This window comes from Procambarus clarkii, chromosome 55, assembly GCF_040958095.1.
Source record: "Procambarus clarkii isolate CNS0578487 chromosome 55, FALCON_Pclarkii_2.0, whole genome shotgun sequence".
Taxonomy (NCBI): Eukaryota; Metazoa; Arthropoda; class Malacostraca; order Decapoda; family Cambaridae; genus Procambarus; species Procambarus clarkii.
The window spans coordinates 13,362,227-13,384,392 of NC_091204.1; the positions used below are offsets into that span (position 1 = coordinate 13,362,227).

Here is a 22,166-nt window from a genome sequence, read left to right on the forward strand (position 1 = left end):
GAATTTCCTACTACAACATATCAAGGCTATACCGGGTATTTAAACAGAATAAGAATGTCACCGAGTGACAGGACCCCGAATGTCACCGGGACCTGACAGCTGAGTGGACAGCGCTTCGGATTCGTAGTCCTGAGGTTCCGGGTTCGATCTTCGGTGGAGGCGGAAACAAATGGGCAGAGTTTATTTCACCCTGATGCGTCTGTTCACCTAACAGTAAATAGGTTCCTGGGAGGTAGACAGCTGCTACGGGCTGCTTCCTGGGGATGTGTAACAAGGAGGCCTGGTCGAGGACCGGGCGGCGGGGACGCTAAGCCCGAAATCATCTCAAGATAACCTCAAGAAGGGAATGCATTGAACATAAGATTTAATGGCGCCGGAAATCATTGCGTAATAGTATTTGATTTTTTTGTGTGTATTAGCGTTGAAGGCTGCGGAAACAGGAAGAGTGGAGAGCGTCATATTGGTATATTGTTTAAGGGTGTACCAACAGATTTGACAATTCCTGGAAAAAATGCCATAGCCACATGAGGAGAAAAACATCGGTGAATGACAAATTGATTAGGCTACACAAAAGAGAGGGAGGAAATGAAAGCATTTGAAATAGTTAATAAGAGAGTCCAACCAGTTTTCAAGCTGCAACCTGACCTCATCCAAGATCTAAGAGCTCAAAAAAGAACAGACACTCTTAAGACGATACAATGACCAGAAGAAATACGGAAGCAACTGGAGGAGCTGGATGTGATGAAAGCCACAGATCCAGAGAAGATGAAACCATATATATTAACACAGGCAGCTGCAGTATTTTTGTAGATCCTTGTTATGATATTTGACTCCTTAATAGCAAGAGAAGTATCACCCGACATTAAAACATTACAAATGTGGTGCTCATATATAAGAAAAATGAGGACAACAACAGTCACTGAAAAACAGACCAAGAAAATTTGCCAGCACGCCCTGCAAGGACTAGAAATATTGATCAAAATGAAGTTCATAAAACATATATAACATTTGGAATTAGACTCCCAACATCAATAAGAAAGATGGGGAATTTTTAATAGAATTGTTAGTTTATTCATTTTCGTGTTCTTGTTCATATCTTCATAATGCATCGAAAGTTTGCTAATGTAGGCTACTGATAGCTAACTATCCAGCGAGATGAGGATGTCAAGCTCTTGACACAATCTATATAATCCTTCATAGTGTCTAAGGTTGTGCATAAACGAAGATTTACATTAGTATTTTAAGAAATCTACAAGGATTCTATACAGGAAATTCTGCTTGATAAACATGTACGTGTTTTATGACAATATGATAGCAATCAGACATAAGAGAGGGTATGCAGATTGCATCTCCCTTTTTTGCCAGAAAACCTTTGAGTGTATCCCACAAAGAGAGACGCCTTCTCAAGCTAGAGAAACACACTGGCGTATCGGGAAGAGTCCTATATTTGGCGAGGCAATATCTCTAAAAAAAAAGGAAAGAAAAGGTCGCAGTGCAAGCGATTAAATTAGAGAAGGGAAAAGTAACGAGTAGAGTACGCAAGGGGTCTGTACTAAAACCCATAATGTGCTTAATGTACCTGAATCATCTAACGTAAGAAATAGACTCCTTCACGGCAATGTTGGATGATGCAAAAGAGAGAATCAGAACATGCCATGCACTGCAAAATGAACAAGACACTTTAACCCAGGAAAAGGCAAAGTTATGAACATCGGAACAAGATTAAGAAGACCCTAAAAAACACAACAAAATGAAGTACATTACATGCAGCTGAGTGCATCAGAAATGGAGACACACTTGGGCCTGGGATTCGACATAACCACAAGTCTTCCACAAGTAACCACAAGTATATGGCCTTCAGGAAGCCTTTCGATCACTTTATACAAGATGCGGCACAATCTTGAGTATGCAGCTCAATATATATATATATATATATATATATATATATATATATACATATATATATATATATATATATATATATATATATATATATATATATATATATATATATACATATATATATATATATATATATATATATATATATATATATATATATATATATATATATATATATATATATATGTCGTACCTAGTAGCCATAACGCACTTCTCAGCCTACTATGCAAGGCCGGACTTGCCTAATAAGCCAAGTTTTCATGAATGAATTGTTTTTCGACTACCTAACCTAACTTTTTCGGCAACCTAACCTAACCTAACCTATAAAGATAGCTTAGGTTAGCTTAGGATGGGTTGGTTAGGTTTGGTCATATATCTACGTTAATTTTAACTCCAATAAAAAAAAATTGACCTCATACATAATGAAATGGGTAGCTTTATCATTTCATAAGAAAAAAAATAGAAAAAAATATATTAATTCAGGAAAACTTGGCTTATTAGGCAAATCGGGCCTTGCATAGTAGGCCAAGAAGTGCATTCTGGCTACTAGGTACGACATATTATATATATATATATATATATATATATATATATATATATATATATATATATATATATATATATATATATATATATATATATATATATATATATATAAGTACGTTACTGCGCGGAGACTGAGGGAAGTAAGGGAATTCTACCAAAAAGAATTAAGAGACTAATAAACCAATATATCACTCCTGTTTGCAACTTAGCAATCCTTGATTAGTTTATTTAAATAAACACCATTAAGAGCCTCCAAAACATCCACCGAGTGATCAGTTCAGACTACATGAAACAATTATAAAGTGTTTATTGTTGTGGACTTCCGTACCGCTTAACCACCAACAAAATTTGGTCGAGTCTCCTCAAAAAATAAATGAATTCGCATGTTGTACTTCTCTCTCCGTTTCTTTTGGGACTAGCTATTGATATGATTTACATCAATTGCATTTTAGTATTTACGTGGCGATTTCAAACCGTCGTTTCAGCTTCTTCTGTTAATTCGGATATGGAGACTATTTTAATCTTAAAAGCAAATACGGCTCAGTCCATTTCGGGCAGGTCTTACCCTTCTGTTTAGAAGTACAGAATTCACTTTGTAGATTTGCAGTGCGTCATGTACTTTTAGCGAATTCATTATTTCGATGAATAAGATAAATACAAAAAATATATTTCGTTTATATTTAGATATTTAGTTGATTTATATAAATTAAGCCTACCTTGAATACACTCATCATTTTCTTTTATTTCAATATTTACTTGAAATTATCTAGCGAATTTTCATTCGCTAGATAATTATATATATATATATATATATATATATATATATATATATATATATATATATATATATATATATATATATATATATAAAATATGGAAGGGAGTACCACCTCTAGCTGGAAGAAGGGGGACCCATAGCCTCGGAGGAGGCTATATACATATATATATATATATATATATATATATATATATATATATATATATATATATATATATATATATATATATATATATAAAATAAATTTTTAAAATGAAGTTATATATATATATATATGTCGTACCTAGTAGCCAGAACTCACTTCTCAGCCTACTATGCGAGGCCCGATTTGCCTAATAAGCCATGTTTTACTGAATTAATATATTTTCTCAATTTTTTTTCTTATGAAATGATAAAGCTATCCATTTCATTATGTATGAGGTCAATTTTTTTTTATTGGAGTTAAAATTAACGTAGATATATGACCGAACCTAACCAACCCTACCTAACCTAACCTAACCTATCTTTATAGGTTAGGTTAGGTTAGGTAGCCGAAAACGTTAGGTTAGGTTAGGTTAGGTAGGTTAGGTTGTCGAAAAAACATTAATTCATGAAAACTTGGCTTATTAGGCAAATCGGGCCTTGCATAGTAGGCTGAGAAGTGAGTTCTGGCTACTAGGTACGACATATATATATATATATATATATATATATATATATATATATATATATATATATATATATATATATATATATATATATATTGAAGAATAATCACACAAATGCGTGATTCAGTTACATGTAGGCAAATGAAACGAAAATATTCCAACCGCTTTCGTGATTAACACACAGTATATGAATGATCTCACAAACACACCACGTGTGTGTGTGTGTATGTATGTATGTATTTATATATATTTATATATATATATATGTGTGTGTGTGTGTGTGTGTGTGTATGTGTGTGTGTGTGTGTGTGTGTGTGTGTATGTGTAATTCCGTTCTTTTATTACCTGTATTAAATTGTTGTATAATTTTCAACACACACACTTATACCACAAAGTATACAGATTGATTTTGATTTTAACGCAGCTTAATTTTAATCTTTATCTTGCTAGGGAGCGTGACGGCTGAGTGGACAGCGCTCGGGATTCGCAGTTCTGACGGCTGAGTGGACAGCGCTCGGTATTCGTAGTCCTAAAGTTCCCAGTTCGATCCCCGGTGGAGGCGGAAACATATGGGGAAAGTTTCTTTCTGATGCACCTGTTTACCTAGCAGTAAATAGGTACTTGGGAGTTAGACAGCAGCTACGAGCGGCTTCCTGGGGGTAACAGAAATGAGGCCTGGTCGAGGACCGGGCCCCGGGGACGCTAAGCCCCGAAATTATCTCAAGATAACCTCAAGAAGATAGCTACTGATATTCATTTTCCATAAGAATTATATAAAATTACAACTGTTATATTTTAGTCATAAGTGAATGTATGTGATTAAAGGGAGGGAGAGAGGGAGAGACGGGGGGATGGGGGGAGAGAGAGAGAACAGCTCTTGCTTGCAGTTTCACCAGGTTCCGTATATGATAGTTCCCTGTGTGAAAGTTTCAAAGTACATTCTCATGAAATAAGTGAGTCTCTAGAAGCAGGCTTCAGATGAGCTGAGGTAGGATAACAGCTCTTGCTTGCAGTTTCACTAGGGACGTCATTTGACAGACCTTATGAACCTTAGTCTTCGTGTAAAAGAGAGAGAAAGAAGGGGGTTGTGTGTGTGTGTGTGTGTGTGTGTGTGTGTGTGTGTGTGTGTGTGTGAGAGAGAGAGAGAGAGAGAGAGAGAGAGAGAGAGAGAGAGAGAGAGAGAGAGAGAGAGAGAGAGAGAGAGAGAGAGAGAGAGAGAGAGAGAGAGAGAGAGAGAGACCCAGCTGTAACACTTGGTCAAAATAACAATCACCATTTGCCCCTGGCTCCAGCCTAGCTCAATTCCCTCCACGTATTCCCGTATGAGCAAAGGTTATAAGTTACTACACTGGCTGTTGCTTCGGTGAACAGCAAGATAAACTATCTGGAACCAAAACACGAAATTCGGCGTCACAAACTCTCACCATAAACCACAGAGTGAGTAAACTAATACTTTCTGCTTCATTCCCCCCACCATGTGCGCCGCACCTTGAGGATAACGCCCAGGCTAATATTCTCACCTGTGCCGACAAAGTGAATCACTGGATCAAGGGGCTAAGCCTAACTGGCTCTGTTAGCTTAAACTTGGTTGGGATTTGATGGATACAACGCTCGCCGACTGGGTGCGCTTTGCACTTTAACGACCATCGCCCAGTCAACCAGCCGAGTAGGTAGGTAGGTAGGTAGCCACCTATATATACATGGCTGCTGGTGAGACAATAGATATGTGCCGCATACCGTCGTTACTGTTTCTCCAAATGTGAAAATTCTCTCACAACACGATAACATCAGATAAATTCTATGTAAACATATCATTAGATAAATAATGAAAATGATGTTAAATTTAATATCCGAACTGCGTGTGTGTGTGTGTGTGTGTGTTTGTGTGCGTACGTGCGTGCGCTCGCGCACCCGGGTTTGCCTATCCTTTTAACAATTTATCGCTTTCCCAAGTCAGAAACAGATACAGAAATCGCATCACCTATATCTCATGCTTGCCTCTGTCCACACGGCCCTAGAGACATCCAGACACAAATGACTTCTGACCATGAACAGCTCAGCACTCCAACTATTAATGCAGTAAACAACATAATTGCCATCTGCTTTGCCGCAAACAAGTCTTGAATAATCAAACCGCTCCGAAGGTAATTCAAGAAACAGATATACGCACAGCCAAGGTCAACTTGCCTTATATGGCGGGGCTAGATCTGATAGCACAATTCTAGGTTGAGCAGTGATACGAACACCCGAACGTTCGTAATATTACTCAAGGATGAGAGAGAATCCGTACGTAATATTTCTCAAACCTGAGAGAGAATTCGTAAGTAATATTTCTCCAGGTTGAGAGAGAATTTGTAAGTAATATTTCTCCAGGCTGAGAGAGAATTCGTAAGTAATATTTCTCCAGGCTGAGAGAGAATTCGTAAGTAATATTTCTCCAGGCTGAGAGAGAATCCGTAAGTAATATTTCTCCAGGCTGAGAGAGAATCCCACGCCTATCCTCCTCGTAAAGCGGAAAGTCCAGAGTTGAGAGACCCTACTGAGAAAATTATCATGTTGATCAAATATTTGTTTAATGAGGTGGATGATGCATATATTTCCGTGATAGCGTAAGCACCTCATAAACTTTTTTACGAGGAAAATAATGAGCAATGTTAATACGATGTCAAAACACGGGGATAAGTACAAAGAATATCAAATATCCGTACTGCCTCTCACTCTCTCCCTTACTGTGTACGAAGTTTGTACGAGGGAAGGGTGGGAGAGAGGGAGGGAAGGAGGGGTGAGAGAGAGAGGGCGGGAAGGAGGGGAGTGGGAGGGAGGGAGGGAGGGAGGAAGAGAGAGACAGAAAGAGAGAGAGATGAGAGAATGAGAGAAAAATATGAGAGGGAAATGAGAGAAAAATATATGGGAAATGAGAGAAAGAGAGAGAGAGAGAGAGAGAGAGAGAGAGAGAGAGAGAGAGAGAGAGAGAGAGAGAGAGAGAGAGAGAGAGAGAGAGAGAGAGAGAGAGAGAGAGAGAGAGAGAGAATAGAGAGAGTGAGAGAGAGAGAGAGGGTGAGAAAGAGTGCGTAATGCATAGATTGGGCCAGAACGGCTGGCGAGAGGTTGCAACGGGCCGTAGAGAGCGCAGGTCTGGCCACCACCACCACCACCACCACCATCGCCTCCACCACTGCCCGCACACCACCGCTAACCTTCCGATCCATCGCCGATAAACCTGCGCTATCAGCCATGTTTCTCAACATTCCGCGATTACCGTACAAGCGAGTACATGGGTTCTTTGATTATCTTCAGAATCGACTTTTAGACATAAGGATATGGTCAACAAAATCCACAAGAAAATTAGGATTGTATGAAAAAATAGAACTAGTTTCGTGCGAAATCCACCACAGCAACATTTTACTTCATGTTAAATCTTTCTTTTCTGTCCTTGTTAAACTACAGTCGTCTAGTTTATTACACGTGAACAGTGTGGCTAACTAGTTGAGATATCAGATCACCATACGATATCCAGGAACTCCCCAAAACAATACCAAATTTCCCCGACAGTATCTTAATAAATCACAGTGTGATTTATACATTTGTGGCAGTAACTTATTTATTTGGATATTTACCCGTGTTGTGCTAAATTAAACACACACATTTTACATATATATATATATATATATATATATATATATATATATATATATATATATATATATATATATATGCAGTAGGATGCAGAGCCCCTTAGCGTGGCGATCCAGAGAGGAAATGCTCACTGCATCCATGGTTCCTGCCCGCTATCTGAGGAGCTGGAGGAGCTATACAGTTTGTGACAAGTAGTCTTGTACGTTGCATGTAATCAATGTTGTAACCCTTTTTGTGTAATCAAATTTTAAAATAAAGTTATATATATATATATATATATATATATATTATGCAACCCTTGTTTTGAATAATAAAATACACATCTTCAAAACCTAAAGACACCAATCTTGTTTATAAATAACGCGCTGGATTTAACAAAACATATAATTCAGAGTTTAAAATAAATAAAAAAAATTGATTTATGAGTAAATTATGAGCGTACGCATATGTTTAGTTCCAATTACGGCTAAGTGTTATAGGTAATAAATCACTTGTAATACAATTATCACCATACGAAGGACAAATACAGAAACTGGAGTCGCAGGTATAATTTTGCTAATTTATTAACTCAAATGTGGCGCTGGAGTCCATCGGAGGCTAGATGTCTCTGTGCCCCCCCCCCCCTTTGAACTGAGCCTATCATGCAGCCGTAAGTTCAGTGATTGTAGGTTTACCGGCTACAACTACCGTGGCTGACGTCCGTCAGGTGTTTGTGAAGCCCAGAGTCAAAGTTATCATGCTAATGCTAGATGACTGCTTGTGAATCCTGCCGAACCAATCCTGCAGACGTTCTATCATAGCTTGTGGACTCCAAATGTAATGCCCGTCCTGTGTCGGTGAGTTCTATAAACTACAAACTCTATCCTGATAAAATATTTGAACCTAACCTGCCGTTGCGACTTTGATACTATTAAGCCCCGGAACTGAACATAATTCGTTGACTTCCTTACTAGTTAATCCCAGAGTTGCAACAATAGCGCCGGTGTTTATTTTATCTCACTGCTTCTGGAGTAGGATACAGATCTAATCTGTCATAAAGTGCGTCTCAGGAGTTCCGTCAGTATCCTTACGCGACTTATGATTTTGTGGCCCGAAAAACTTATTAACCTGCCACAGGTGGAACTTCTCACATAATTGTTGCACTATGTAATAAATATATACAAGTAAAATATAATTAATAAATTATTTTCTATTTTGCTCTGATGAAGGCGAACTGAGCCGAAAACGCGTTTAGCATTCTCTAATTTTTCACATGTGGTTTTTCCGCATACTTGGATCAGTGTTTATGTGATCGTTGTTGTATGTAATATATATATATATATATATATATATATATATATATATATATATATATAAAACTGAAAACTCACACCCCAGAAGTGACTCGAACCCATACTCCCAGAAGCAACGCAACTGGTATGTACAAGACGCCTTAATCCACTTGACCATCACGACCGGAAAATATCTCCGGTCGTGATGGTCAAGTGGATTAAGGCGTCTTGTACATACCAGTTGCGTTGCTTCTGGGAGTATGGGTTCGAGTCACTTCTGGGGTGTGAGTTTTCAGTTGCATATTGTCCAGGGGACCATTCTGGCTTGTTCGCATATATATATATATATATATATATATATATATATATATATATATATATATATATATATATATGTGTGTGTGTGTGTGTGTGTGTGTGTGTTGTACCTAATAGCCACAACGCACTGCCTAAGGATTGTATGCCAGGTCCGATTTGCCTAACAAGCAGAGTTTCCTGAAATTATACATTTTTCAATTTTGTTTCTGCGGGAATGATAAAGCTTTACATTACATGTTTTTTTTAACCGAGTTAAAACTAACGAAGAAATATGACCAAACCTAACCATGTCAGTAATTCATGTTTTAAATATAATAATATTAATTCAAATATGTTTTTTAAATAACGAACATTGCTCTGCCATAACGAAAACAAACACATACACACACAATATATATATATATATATATATATATAAATATATATATATATATATATATATATATATATATATATATATATATATATATATATATATATATATATATGAATATGAGCTTCATTCTCTATTTTGCTCTGATGAAGGCAAATTGAGCCGAAAACGCGTTTAGCATTCTCTAATTTTTCACATGAGGTTTTCCGCATACTTGGATCACTGTTTATGTGATCGTTGTAATATATGGGAAAAGACGACAATGGGAAACAATGATAAATGTCACAGACAAGTTCGATCATTGTTGCAAGTCAAACACTTCTTCGAATTCCTCCAAAGTTGGACTATTGTACCTAATAATAACCAGAACTGTACTACTTAGCCTAGTAAGCAAGGCTCAATTTGCCTAACAGACAGACTGATTTTCATTACGTTCAGATATTTCTGTCCAAACTGGTTCAATCCTAACAATATTTATATATTAAATTAGGAACGTGAATTACTGAATTAGTTATATTAAGTTAGGTTAGTTTAAGTTTGCTTAAATAGGTTAGGATAGGTTAATATAGGTTCGGATAGGGCAGGTTAGGTTAGGACCGGTCGGGTTAGGATAAGTTAGACTTGAACAAGTTATGTTCGGTTAGATTAAGCTTGGTTAAATTCATGTTAGTTTTGATTTAAAAACCACACACACATTATATATATATATATATATATATATATATATATATATATATATATATATATATATATATATATATATATATTAGGCAAATTTAACATTTAGACAACACATTTTATGCAAAACTGTCCGACTTAGCTTAGTAAGCAAGGCTCGCCGTCCGATCCAGCACACATTACCCCCCTTGTTGGCTGTAACTTCGCGCGAATTTATTAAATGTCTCCACAATGACAAATTTAAAAGATTACTTAAGTTAACACTTAATATTGGCCAAATTTTTATTTATGGCAGAGAGGAATTAGGAAAAATCGGCGATTGAGGGCTGGTGAGGCTGCCAAATTACTTTTGATTCCAAATAAAAAAGTACTTAATTTCTATCAATGCATAATGTAAATGATCGAAAGGGTGATTATTTATGGAAGTCGCCTTATTCAGCAACTGTGTTGATTGATTGATTGGTAATGATTAAGCCAGCCTAGAGGTGGCACGGGCATGAATAGCCCGTAGCAACTGTGTATCCTATTCTAAAGTATTATAGCCGCGATCGAAATAGAAATGATTGCTATATCTTGGGTACGCACCCCACCCCAGTAGAGGAAGGGGTCTTCCTCTAGAGAGGTCTTCGAAGCTTTTAAGTGTATTTTCTGTAAATTGTAACACAATGTAATGAAATAAAAATAATAAAAACGTAGGGGTGGCTGAAGAAAATCCTCAAGTGTCAAGGTCAACTTAGAATACCCTTTATTCTCTTCTCTTAGGTTTGGGTCGCTACAGAAGTGGTACCCCTATATATGTGCGTTTGGGGGTGATTCTGGACGTCATGGATTCGAATCGTCGTCGGGTCATTTAGAGTACTTAGTGATCTATGGCTTGCGCGTTCCGCAGCGTTTGTCATTTTGTGTGCGTGTGTATATGTGTATATATGTATATGTATATGTATATATATATATATATATATATATATATATATATATATATATATATATATATATATATATATATATATATATGCGAATAAGCATGAACATACATATGGCGTCCTGTACATACCAGTTGCGTTGCTCCTGGTAGTATGGGTTCGAGTCACTTATGGGGTGTGAGTTTTCAGTTCATACATATATAAATATATATATATATATATATATATATATATATATATATATATATATATATATATGTATATATATATATATATATATATATATATATATATATGTATATATATATATATATATATATGTATATATATATATATATATATATATATATATATATATATATATATATATATATATATATTTTATCCGGTTTGCCTAATAAGTCAAGTTTTCCTTTAGTTATATATTAAAAAAAAATATTATGAAATGATAAACATTTCCATTATATTAACTCAGATTTAATGTTTTATAATTTGAGTTAAAACCAATGTAGAAATATGACTAAACCTAACCTAACCTATCCTACCTTATCTACCTAACCATACCTATCCCATCATAACTTAACCTAAAGAATCATAACTAAGTCAGTAATTAATGTTCCTAGAATTACATAATAATATTAAAATAGTAGAAAAATCGAATTTTTGTTTTTAAATAACAAATATCACTCTGCCTATTAGCTAAATCAAGACTTGCATACTAGGCCAAGTAGTGCGTTTTGGCCATTAGGTATTATATATACATGTGTGTGTAAATCACGAAAAATAACACGTGATGAAAAATGTGAGTGCCAAATTTTATATATATATATATATATATATATATATATATATATATATATATATATATATATATATATATATATATATATACATATATATATATATATATATATATATATATATATATATACATATATATATATATATATATATATATATATATATATATATATATATATATATATATATATATGTATGTGTGTGTGTGTGTGTGTGTGGCGATCCAGAGAGGAAATGCTCACTGCATCCATGGTCCTGCCCGCCATCTGAGGAGCTGGAGGAACTCTACAACCTGTGACGAGTAGCCTTGTACCCGGCATGTAACAAATGTAACCAATGTTTATATTATAAAATATAATATATTTAATATTTAATAATATATTTAATATTTAATAATATATTTAATATGGCCTAGCCTAGCCATAGTGAATGGTAAGGTTGCCAGCCTAGCCTAGTCATAGTGAATGGTGAGGTTGTCAGCTTAGCCTAGTCATAGTGAATGGTGAGGTTGTCAGCTTAGCCTAGTCATAGTGAATGGTGAGGTTGCCAGCTTAGCCTAGCCATAGTGAATGGTGAGGTTGCCAGCTTAGCCTAGCCATAGTGAATAGTGAGGTTGCCAGCTTAGCCTAGCCATAGTAAATGGTGAGGTTGCCAGCTTAGCCTAGCTATAGTGAATGGTGAGGTTGAAAGCTTTGCCTAGCCATAGTGAATGGTGAGGTTGCCAGCTTAGCCTAGCCATAGTGAATGGTGAGGTTGCCAGCTTAGCCTAGCCATAGTGAATGGTGAGGTTGCCAGCTTAGCCTAGCCATAGTGAATGGTGAGGTTGCTAGCTTAGCCTAGCCATATTGTGTAATGAATTTTTTTTTTCACAAACCCTTTTTGTTTAATGAAATTTTAAAGTTTATATATATATATATATATATATATATATATATATATATATATATATATATATATATATATATATATATATATATATATATATATATATATATATAATAGGGGTACCATCTCTTGCAATTGTTGGGACCCACAGTCTCGAAGAAGAAAATATAGAGTATTCAGAGAAGACCTTGTGTGTCCTCACTGAACATTTTAATCTTTTCTTCTCCTAACACCCTTATTCTTTTTTTATTAAATTTGTTTTATTTTATTGCATTACTATTGCATTACTGCATTTATTGCATTACAATATAACAATCAATGTTCGAAGACCTCGTCAAGCTCTTCGGAGGTCGGGTGCAATATATATATATATATATATATATATATATATATATATATATATATATATATATATATATATATATATATATATATATATATATATATATAAAGTAATAAAATAAAAAAGAAAAAGAAAAAAGAAAAGAAAAAGAATAGGGGTGGTAGGAGAAGAAAATATTATAGTGTTCAGTGAGAACCTAAAAGGTCTTCTCTGAATACTCTATATTTTCTTCTTCGAGCCTATGGGTCCCTACAATTGCACCAGAGGTGTTACCCCTATATTATATATATATATATATATATATATATATATATATATATATATATATATATATATATATATATATATATATATATATATATATATATTTTTTTTTAAGTGCTCTTAATTTTTAAATGTATATTACGATGTTTTTATTTGAATAAATAATGTACATTATTACTTTAATTCTGCTGTACATTAACATGAAAAATATACATATATAAAAAAATTCGTCCCAATATTATTTATTAAATTAATAGAAAACATTCTCTTCGGATGGCTTCATATTTCTTAAAATATTAAGTCACTAGACGCACGCTGTCATGATCATGGTGCTCTGCCACCAACACACAGTACCACACAGTGGTACTGTGTGTTGCCACACAGTACCACTGTGTGTGGCAACACCTTCCTACATTCCCAAAGGTTATGTTCCCATTCGGTAAAATGGACGGTGGAAATGGTTGTATTTCCTCTCCATATGATAGACGGAATGAATTAATTTCGGATAGGAATTGCAGCGCATTTCCCTGTTGTTGGATAAGGTTATGTATGAGGCGGCCAGGGTTCGACCCCCGTGAACCGGTCCCTTAATATCGACCAAGATAATAACGTCACACAGGATGTATCTCATTATTTTTAACGGAGAATATCGGCCTCTCCAGCCTGGCGCGGTCATTTTCATGGCCGACTAACACATCTTCGCAATGATATTAGTAGGCCTTCTGTACTTAACAATTAATTTTGTTTACGTAAACCAGTAAGTAAATTAAACAAATCCAAATAATATGGGCTACATCACTGCTGAGGCGCTGATAAGAATCGAAGTGAAAATTCCCATTACAGCACAATAAAAGCCTTAGGCTTCTAGCTGATTTATCGCGCCCAGTATGCTGATGATGATGTTTAAAGCAGGGCGATGTATTCCTGTAAGCCACAGCTACTGCCATCTCGGCTATGTCGGTGATGACAATCGCAAACTTCTCATAAACTCCGGACGCTGGGGGGTAATCTGCTGAAAGAAGACACAAAGTTTCGGAGACAACCATCAAGGCATCACGGCTGTTTTTTTGCAGCGAGCGAGTAAAGCCACTCAAGACTAACTTAGCGATGAAACATGGCAGTTCCCCCCAAACTATGCACACATAACCGCACACGTGTACAAATAATCGAGGGACAAATAATGTGCCAGTGTGCAATTATAAAGCACACAAGGTCGGAATGCCTTGCTTCCCGGCCATATGCGTACATGCATACCCGACGAAAACGAAACTCCCGTGAATGATCGTATATACATAAAAAACAAATAAAATGCCCACTTAGCTACCGGTACGCTGGCAGACCTCAGTGTGGTTGTGGGCCGCCGCTGCCCCGCCACCGCCGCCCTCGTTATTACCACAGCCTCAGTCACATAACTGCTACACACCCTCACAACCTTCCATCCCGCCGTAAATTATGAAGCATTGGAGAATATTGCTCTGTGTACACGAGAGAAGCGGTGATAGGAATCTATGCCAACGCGTATGGGTGGGGCTCATAGACGGGTATTGGTATACCGCTTCTCTACCCTCACAGCTGCTCTAGTCAGCCTCAACGTTACCGCACATCTATAATCCTAACATTTATTTCGTAGAAAGCGGAAAAGGTTGCCGCAGCCCTCCACAACAGGTATACGTATCCCAGTACAACCCTATGAATAAGTAGAGCTTCCCCGGCCCCCAAGCACTCCTCGTGGGCAAAAGACAACTAAAACAGCCAACGTTGCAGAGATGGTGATCAGCCGTGGTAACGCACCCGTCCACACGGGAACACCTCAACTCGCTGAACGGTTTAGTATGCAATATTAGATGCGCACTTCTTACATTTATCTCCCTTAAACTATAACTACATTCTTGCAATGTACCTATAACTGTCCAGCCAACAAAAAGTTCTAAAACCTATAGTGATTTGATTTTATATTTCTTGAATATAACGAAAATCAAGTAGTTTGCGCGTGACTGCGGCCTGCGATGCGCTCTGCACTCCTATAAATAAAGATGGACTGGACTCGTCCATTAACAAAACTGTAATATCCTCGCTTGTCCAAACTACCTTTAATTACTTAATTGTTATGTAAGCGTTCTTGAAGCCGATACTTAGCGAAAGGTACCTATAACCGTTCACGAAATATCGGTGGGATAAAGATGTCTCTGATTATATATGTGTATGTGTATGTGTATATATATATATATATATATATATATATATATATATATATATATATATATATATATATATATATATATATATATATATATGAAATATGTGAGTAAATAAATTTAGGTCTGCGGTAGTTATGGTGGACTGTTGATAAATATTAAATGCAGATAACTTTCACTCTGACAGCTTTAAATTCCTTCATTAATGTTATGAATCAATTGAAACTGGTCAATAGGAAATTTTCCTGCAGCCATATGATGAATTCGTCTATAATATTAATGGAGAAACACACTCATTCTCTCTCTAATCTTCTTTTACTGATGTCGAGTTAGAAGAAAATATACAACTTTAAAGACCAGAGTATAACAAAAATATACATATTCTATTTGAAAATGCTGCGTTAAGATTCAATCTGGTTCACACCTGGAGAATGTCTCCTTTAAGGATGTGTGACCAACGGCTTATCTCCTTAGGTTTATCTCTTCCAGTACGATTCTTTCCTATATCGAAATCTGAACCGGATTAACGCCTCTTTCGTAATTTATCGTTATGTATAAGTATTTAACCAATTGACACACACACACACACATATATATATATATATATATATATATATATATATATATATATATATATATATATATATATATATATATATATATATATATATATATATGCTCCTTATTATTTAAGGATAAATAAAATTTAAATTTGGCAATGAATTATGTTAAATCTTCACTTATTTTTTGTTTATATCTTCTTGACAAACTTTTAAAGGGAGTTTCCCGTGGACTATACCAATTTATTAACATTACTTAGCCAGAAATGAGTGGCATGAGTAGGCCTACCTGGCTAGATGTAGGCGGCACTATTGGTGCCTCTGGGTCTTACCTGCCAGACTTTGTGATGACCATCTCCGTGCCCAGCTTGTGGAACTTTTCCCATAGGTCTTTACACTCGAGGGTCACCTTGGGGTCGTCCACCACGCCGTCCTCCTCGGGCAGGAGCGAGCGCAGCGGGCGCATGTGTGACTGTGAGAGCACATCCTCGGCAGTAGTGAAGGGGTGCCCCAGATGCCCAGGAAACTTGGGCAGAAGACTGTAGGGATTGGGCGAGCCCGCTGCCGCTGCTGCCGCCGCCGCCGCCGGCAGCCCAAGCGTCGGGAGATACGACGGCGACTGGGTAAGGAGGGAGTTGACGCTGAAGTCTGTGGGTCTCTGGAGAAGGAACGGGTGGTATGCCATGCTGCCGCCCACGCCCAAAGGGGTGAGAGGAGGAGGGGGGGAGTTGAGCGGGGAGTTGACAAGGTGGCCGAGCTCCTGCAAGTTGTCGAAGCGCATGAGGCAGGTGCTTAGGGGGGGGCCTGGAACACACACTACACCATCACCGCCCCAGCATCACGCACCACCACACTCCACCAACATATCCGTCCACCACCACAGTACTCCCAAGTCGACCAACAAAATTTTCACGATAAAACAATAATTCCTGCCACAATTAATTAAGCTATCACCAGTGCTTTTAACTTTTCCTCTCGTTTCACTATGCAAAGCCTCTTCACAACCTCCTGATTGCACTTATAGGGTGTAAGAAAGAGTAAGCCTAGACGGGGGAATAGGCTGGTAGGAGGTGTAGGAGGCAGAGGCGTGGTGTCTGACACTTGGAACGTACAGGCCCTCAGCCTTCCTATCGCGCGTTCGCACCTACACTGGCGACCACCAAGTCATGACCGCCACACCAGCGGTCGACACCCGCCAACAATACTGATTGGTCCGTCAACACCCGCTCGGCCAATCACAGAGCGCGGGAGGCGGGGCATCCGCGTCCCACGTCACACCTTCGGGCTTGCCGATTGTGATCAACTTCACACGCACATGACCGCAAAAAATCCCCCGGTTGATATTACTCGGTATTGGCACGGGGAAAGCGTCATTTCTCTAGGTATACCGATGCTCGGGGAGCAGGTTATCCCGGCGACGCGGGATCAACTTGCTATTGGCAGTAGTGGATGACACAGAGCGACGGAGATTTCGAGGCAGCGAAGTGAATTAATCCGCGGGCGTCAGAAGTCCCGCCTCATGGTGCGAGCGAGGGCCGGGGCCCCGCCTGGTTATCACCATCTACTAGAAATCTATTCTCTTTACCATCCCCTCATTCACATTTCCATCAACTTCCCTATTCCTTCAAATGAATAGTCGAGGAGCGCTAAAAATCCCTGCAAGACATGTGAGAAGTTGTCTCTAAACGCGAGGGGAAAAAAATCGCGGGAAAATAGAGGTGGAAGTGTGGTGTAGGCGCGAGGGCCGGACAGCTGGAGGAGCAGCGGGGCGGGGCTTATGACGCGGCCGCTGCCTCCATCCGCGCCGACACCTCCCACCCCCGCCGCTAGGGCCGCTCCGGAAAACCCCCTTCTATTTAATTACATCACACGCCTTTACAACCCCTAACCCCATCTACTAAACCTTCTCCTTGGATACACCACTCTCGAGACAATCGCAAAAACCCCATGGGAGCAATAGACAACGTAGGAATCTTGGATTCAAATAGGTGGGAAGTTTTCAGGTACTGGCGCGGGGTGTCGCGGCGCCTTGTGGTGTGTCCTCCGGGCGCCGGGTTCAGCCATTGAGGGCCCGGGCCACTCATCCAGCATCATGGGTGCTGAGGGACGCCACTCAGCGCGCACACACACACCCTCCCATCCACCGACACCATTGGCAGATGGACTTGGCGGATGTCAACAACGCAGGAATAAGAAGGGGCTTTGGTCGACGTTTGTGGACGCTGTGGTTACGTTTGTGGATGGTGTAGGGCAAGGAAGGGCTCCACCCACTCCCCCTCGAGAAGAGTTCGTTCAAATGCTTTTACGTCGCTCGCTCGAAACCTTTCGTTTCTTGGAGATCGATCCCACGGTAGACCGCGGGACTCTGACGCAAGAACGCAAAGGATCGCTGGTCGGTACTTGCCTGTCCCACCCAAGAAACGCATTTAGAGCCTCGGGCTTAAGGTAGGTTAGTGCTAGCATGAGGGGACCGCACTCAAGATGGCCGACAATGTCCTCAGGAGATACAGTGACATCCGACTCCCCCCCCCCCAATAGCCCCATTCAATCACCTACCTGAGTCTCCCTACAGCCGTCATTTACCCCTACTTGCCCCCCCTTCCCCCTAGCCCCTGTCCGTTATACCGTGTCCCCTTCGTCGCCATTGTCGGCAGTACGGGTGGTAAGAGAAGCCTTCGGGTGGTGAAACCATCGATAAAGGGCCATGTGTGAAGCGATCAAGGAGTTCTGGGCTTATCATACTGGTATCTTGCTTGTACTGTCCAGATCCCACGGATAGTCTAGGTAATGATCACCGCCCGTCCGTCACTCTAATTATGATGGAACACTGCACTCCTGTCATCCTTGCCGCGATTTCTTTACCACTCCTACACAATTACTTCCATGAATAAAACTATATATATAAATGATCACTAAATGATCCGACAAGGCTTCGAACCCATGACAGATCACCCCCAGACCTCCACAGTACCGTGACCACCACACCATTGACTGTCTATAGGGATTGGTCAGCCCTGGTGCTTATTAATTGAAGTTTTCATCGCATTCTGGCACATGCACGGGCCGCGCTGAGTCTACGAATATGAGAAAGGCTCACATAGAAAGGCTCTTGCGTAGGAACACGCAAGAATGTATTAATTGGCCTGATGTTAGTATTAGATCAGGCAATCAATCCTTAGATCATCAATGATGCAGTGGTCACGGTACTGTGGACGTTTGGGGGTGATCCTGGACGTCATGGGTTCGAATCCTGGTTGGCTCATTTAGAGTTCTTAGTTATATTATACATATATATATATATATATATATATATATATATATATATATATATATATATATATATATATATATATGACAATGTCAGTTCACGAAGGAAGGATTAAGACAGGAAATTCCTTAAGTACTTTCGTATTTAATAATCAATCTTCGGAAGGATCCTTCTGAAGATGTATTATTAAATACAAAAGTACTTATTAAGGAATTTCATGTCTTAATCCTTCCTTCGTGGACTGACATTGTCACATTGTTCATCACGTGTAAATTTCTTCATTATTTACACACACACACACATACTATATATTATATATAAATTCAATATATATATAAATTATATATAAATTACATAAATTACATATATATAAATATACATAAATATATATAAATTCCCATTTAGGTGAAAAATTGAGCGCTTATGCTTATTAACACATTGTCAAGGAGTACACTTTAGACACATAAAACAAGGATATGGGTATGTATACACACCACACATGAGAAGATAAGATTATGACTCAAACAGATGGAATTATTAAGATATAACTTCTGGTTAACATTGTGAAACATGGGTCAATTGACCTGTTGTCCTTCGTTCGTATATTCTTACTTGCATGAATATATTTATACAAAATCTTTCCAGTTATGAAGCTATCAAATTTACAAAATCCTAGACGTGAATTTATATTTCACAATTCACCACTTTCAGATTCAAGTATATTTCTTTCAATGACAGATTTACTCTTAATAATACTATTATAATTAATCCAGTCAAGTTTAGTTCAGTTCATTTATTATGCACTCCATACCCATCTTGTGGGCGGTAGTGGAAAGGGGTTACAGAGGCACATAATGGGCTCAGGGACTGAACCCCACAATTCATTTAGCTAAGCAAGTTACAATCTTGATGAGCTAGTTACAAAATTCAGTATAAGTCGTCACATCAACAATGGGTTCGAGATCGACCACAGGTACAGTTTCTAAATTAAGCAACTGACATATGTGGAGAGCTAGTGTCACAATTGATATGTTTGTCCTGTCAATAAATCGTTTAACTTTCTTAGATGAACAAACAATGTATTTGACTTGTGATCTGCACTTATGCTGTATTTATATTATATTCTCTGGTCAAGGTGTTCGCATGTTTGTACAACAATTCAATTTATTCAAATGTTGCATGGGATTTTGTAAACCCAACCGTTACATTTACAATGGGAATTTTTAATGAGAGATTTTATATCAAAATTCCTAAATGATACAAAGATGCCTGTATTAGTTTTTTAATTTAGGAATTTCATTGTAGTTTTTACGAAAAGGTAACATAAGTGTTCTTAATTTTGTATTTTTTCTTTTTAAAACTAAAGAAAGATTTTTGAGTAGTTTGACAAGATTTTTAAATAAAACACTAGGTGTTTTAAGGAACAATGAACCCTCACTAAATATAGCACTTAAGCTCTTCATTCATATATTCAGGACTACATATTCTCAGAGCTCTCAAAATCATTGAGGAAAACACAAATTATTTTACTCTGTCATGATGCGATGAATAAGCATCTATATATAAACCAACATTTATTGTTTTTCTATATACGGGAAACTTGAAGTTATTTTAAGTTTATACAGCATATAATAATACATGTAAAATGATTTTGTTCAATTTCCATTGTGAACTTAATAACAGGTGCTATAGTATGTAATTATAATATGTCACTTCTTATTTTTGGGCCATATATGTATTATACTTAAATAATCTAGTTCCCTCTATTAAGTCCACAATGACAGTTGAACAAAGCAATTCTATTTTTTTAGATGTTTTTGTATTTAAATTTGAAAGTAATTTCAAGTTTTGTGTATATAGAAAACAACTAATTTTCGGTTCATATGTATTTAAATCATTGTTTAATTTAGATACATTCTTGATTGATCAGTTAAGGGGCGATTTGAGTCGGATCATTGATACACATTTATCTTACTAATACCTTATTAATATCCCATTAAAAATATTGTACCTCACGTCACCTTACACTTTCCACCGTATATATCCAAACCCACTGAACTGTAACTCCATCCTTCTGAATATGTATTATTAAATGCGAAATTACTTAAGGAAATTCCTATCTTAATCCTTCGTGGTCAGACACAGTCACATAGTTCATCACGTGTTAATTTCTTCGTGATTCACACACATTATTATATATACTGTATATATATATATATAATATATATATATATATATATATATATAATATATATATATATATATATTCTGTCGTTTTTATTTTTTAAGTGGATATTTACGCATGATCTATTCTCTTGTAGGTTCTAGTTCGTTGTTTAATTAAATGGTCTTTGTGTGTGTGTTGGGGGGGGGATGTTGTAATTACCCAAGTACAGGATTACAGGATTAATGTATGATAGGTACCTGAGTGGTGTTCCGTGTTCCCTGTATTCTTTGTCAAGTGAAGCTTCACACTACTGAAGGTTTTGGCTGCCACCACCACCTCACTTGTTCATTCCACCACTCTGTAAATAAGAACTGTTCATTCCACCACTCTGTAAATAAGAACTGTTCACTCTACCACTTCGTAAATAAGAACTGTTCTTTCTACGACAGTAAATAAGAACTGTTCTTTCTACGACAGTAAATAAGAACTGTTCTTTCTACGACAGTAAATAAGAACTGTTCTTTCTACGACAGTAAATAAGAACTTGAATCTGTGTCGTATAACACTGAAACTGCTGACGGTTTTGGCCTCCACCACCACCTCACTTAGTT

General features: G+C 37.5%; 1 protein-coding gene across 4 annotated transcripts in view; it reads right to left on the bottom strand.

Moving 5' to 3' along the window:
• Nucleotides 1-17,609, bottom strand: part of LOC123750108 (optomotor-blind protein) — a 354,673-nt gene extending 337,064 nt beyond the window's left edge. For 2 of the 4 annotated variants that reach the window (XM_069305475.1, XM_069305472.1), the window contains exon 1: nt 16,453-17,608. In XM_069305475.1, coding sequence (XP_069161576.1) covers nt 16,453-16,901 — 449 coding nt within the window. In that variant the 5' untranslated portion in view covers nt 16,902-17,608. Of the gene's footprint in view, nt 1-16,452 lie in introns of all 4 variants that reach the window. The other 2 variants (XM_069305473.1, XM_069305474.1) reach the window with 2 other exon arrangements.
• Nucleotides 17,610-22,166: the final 4,557 nt, after the last annotated feature.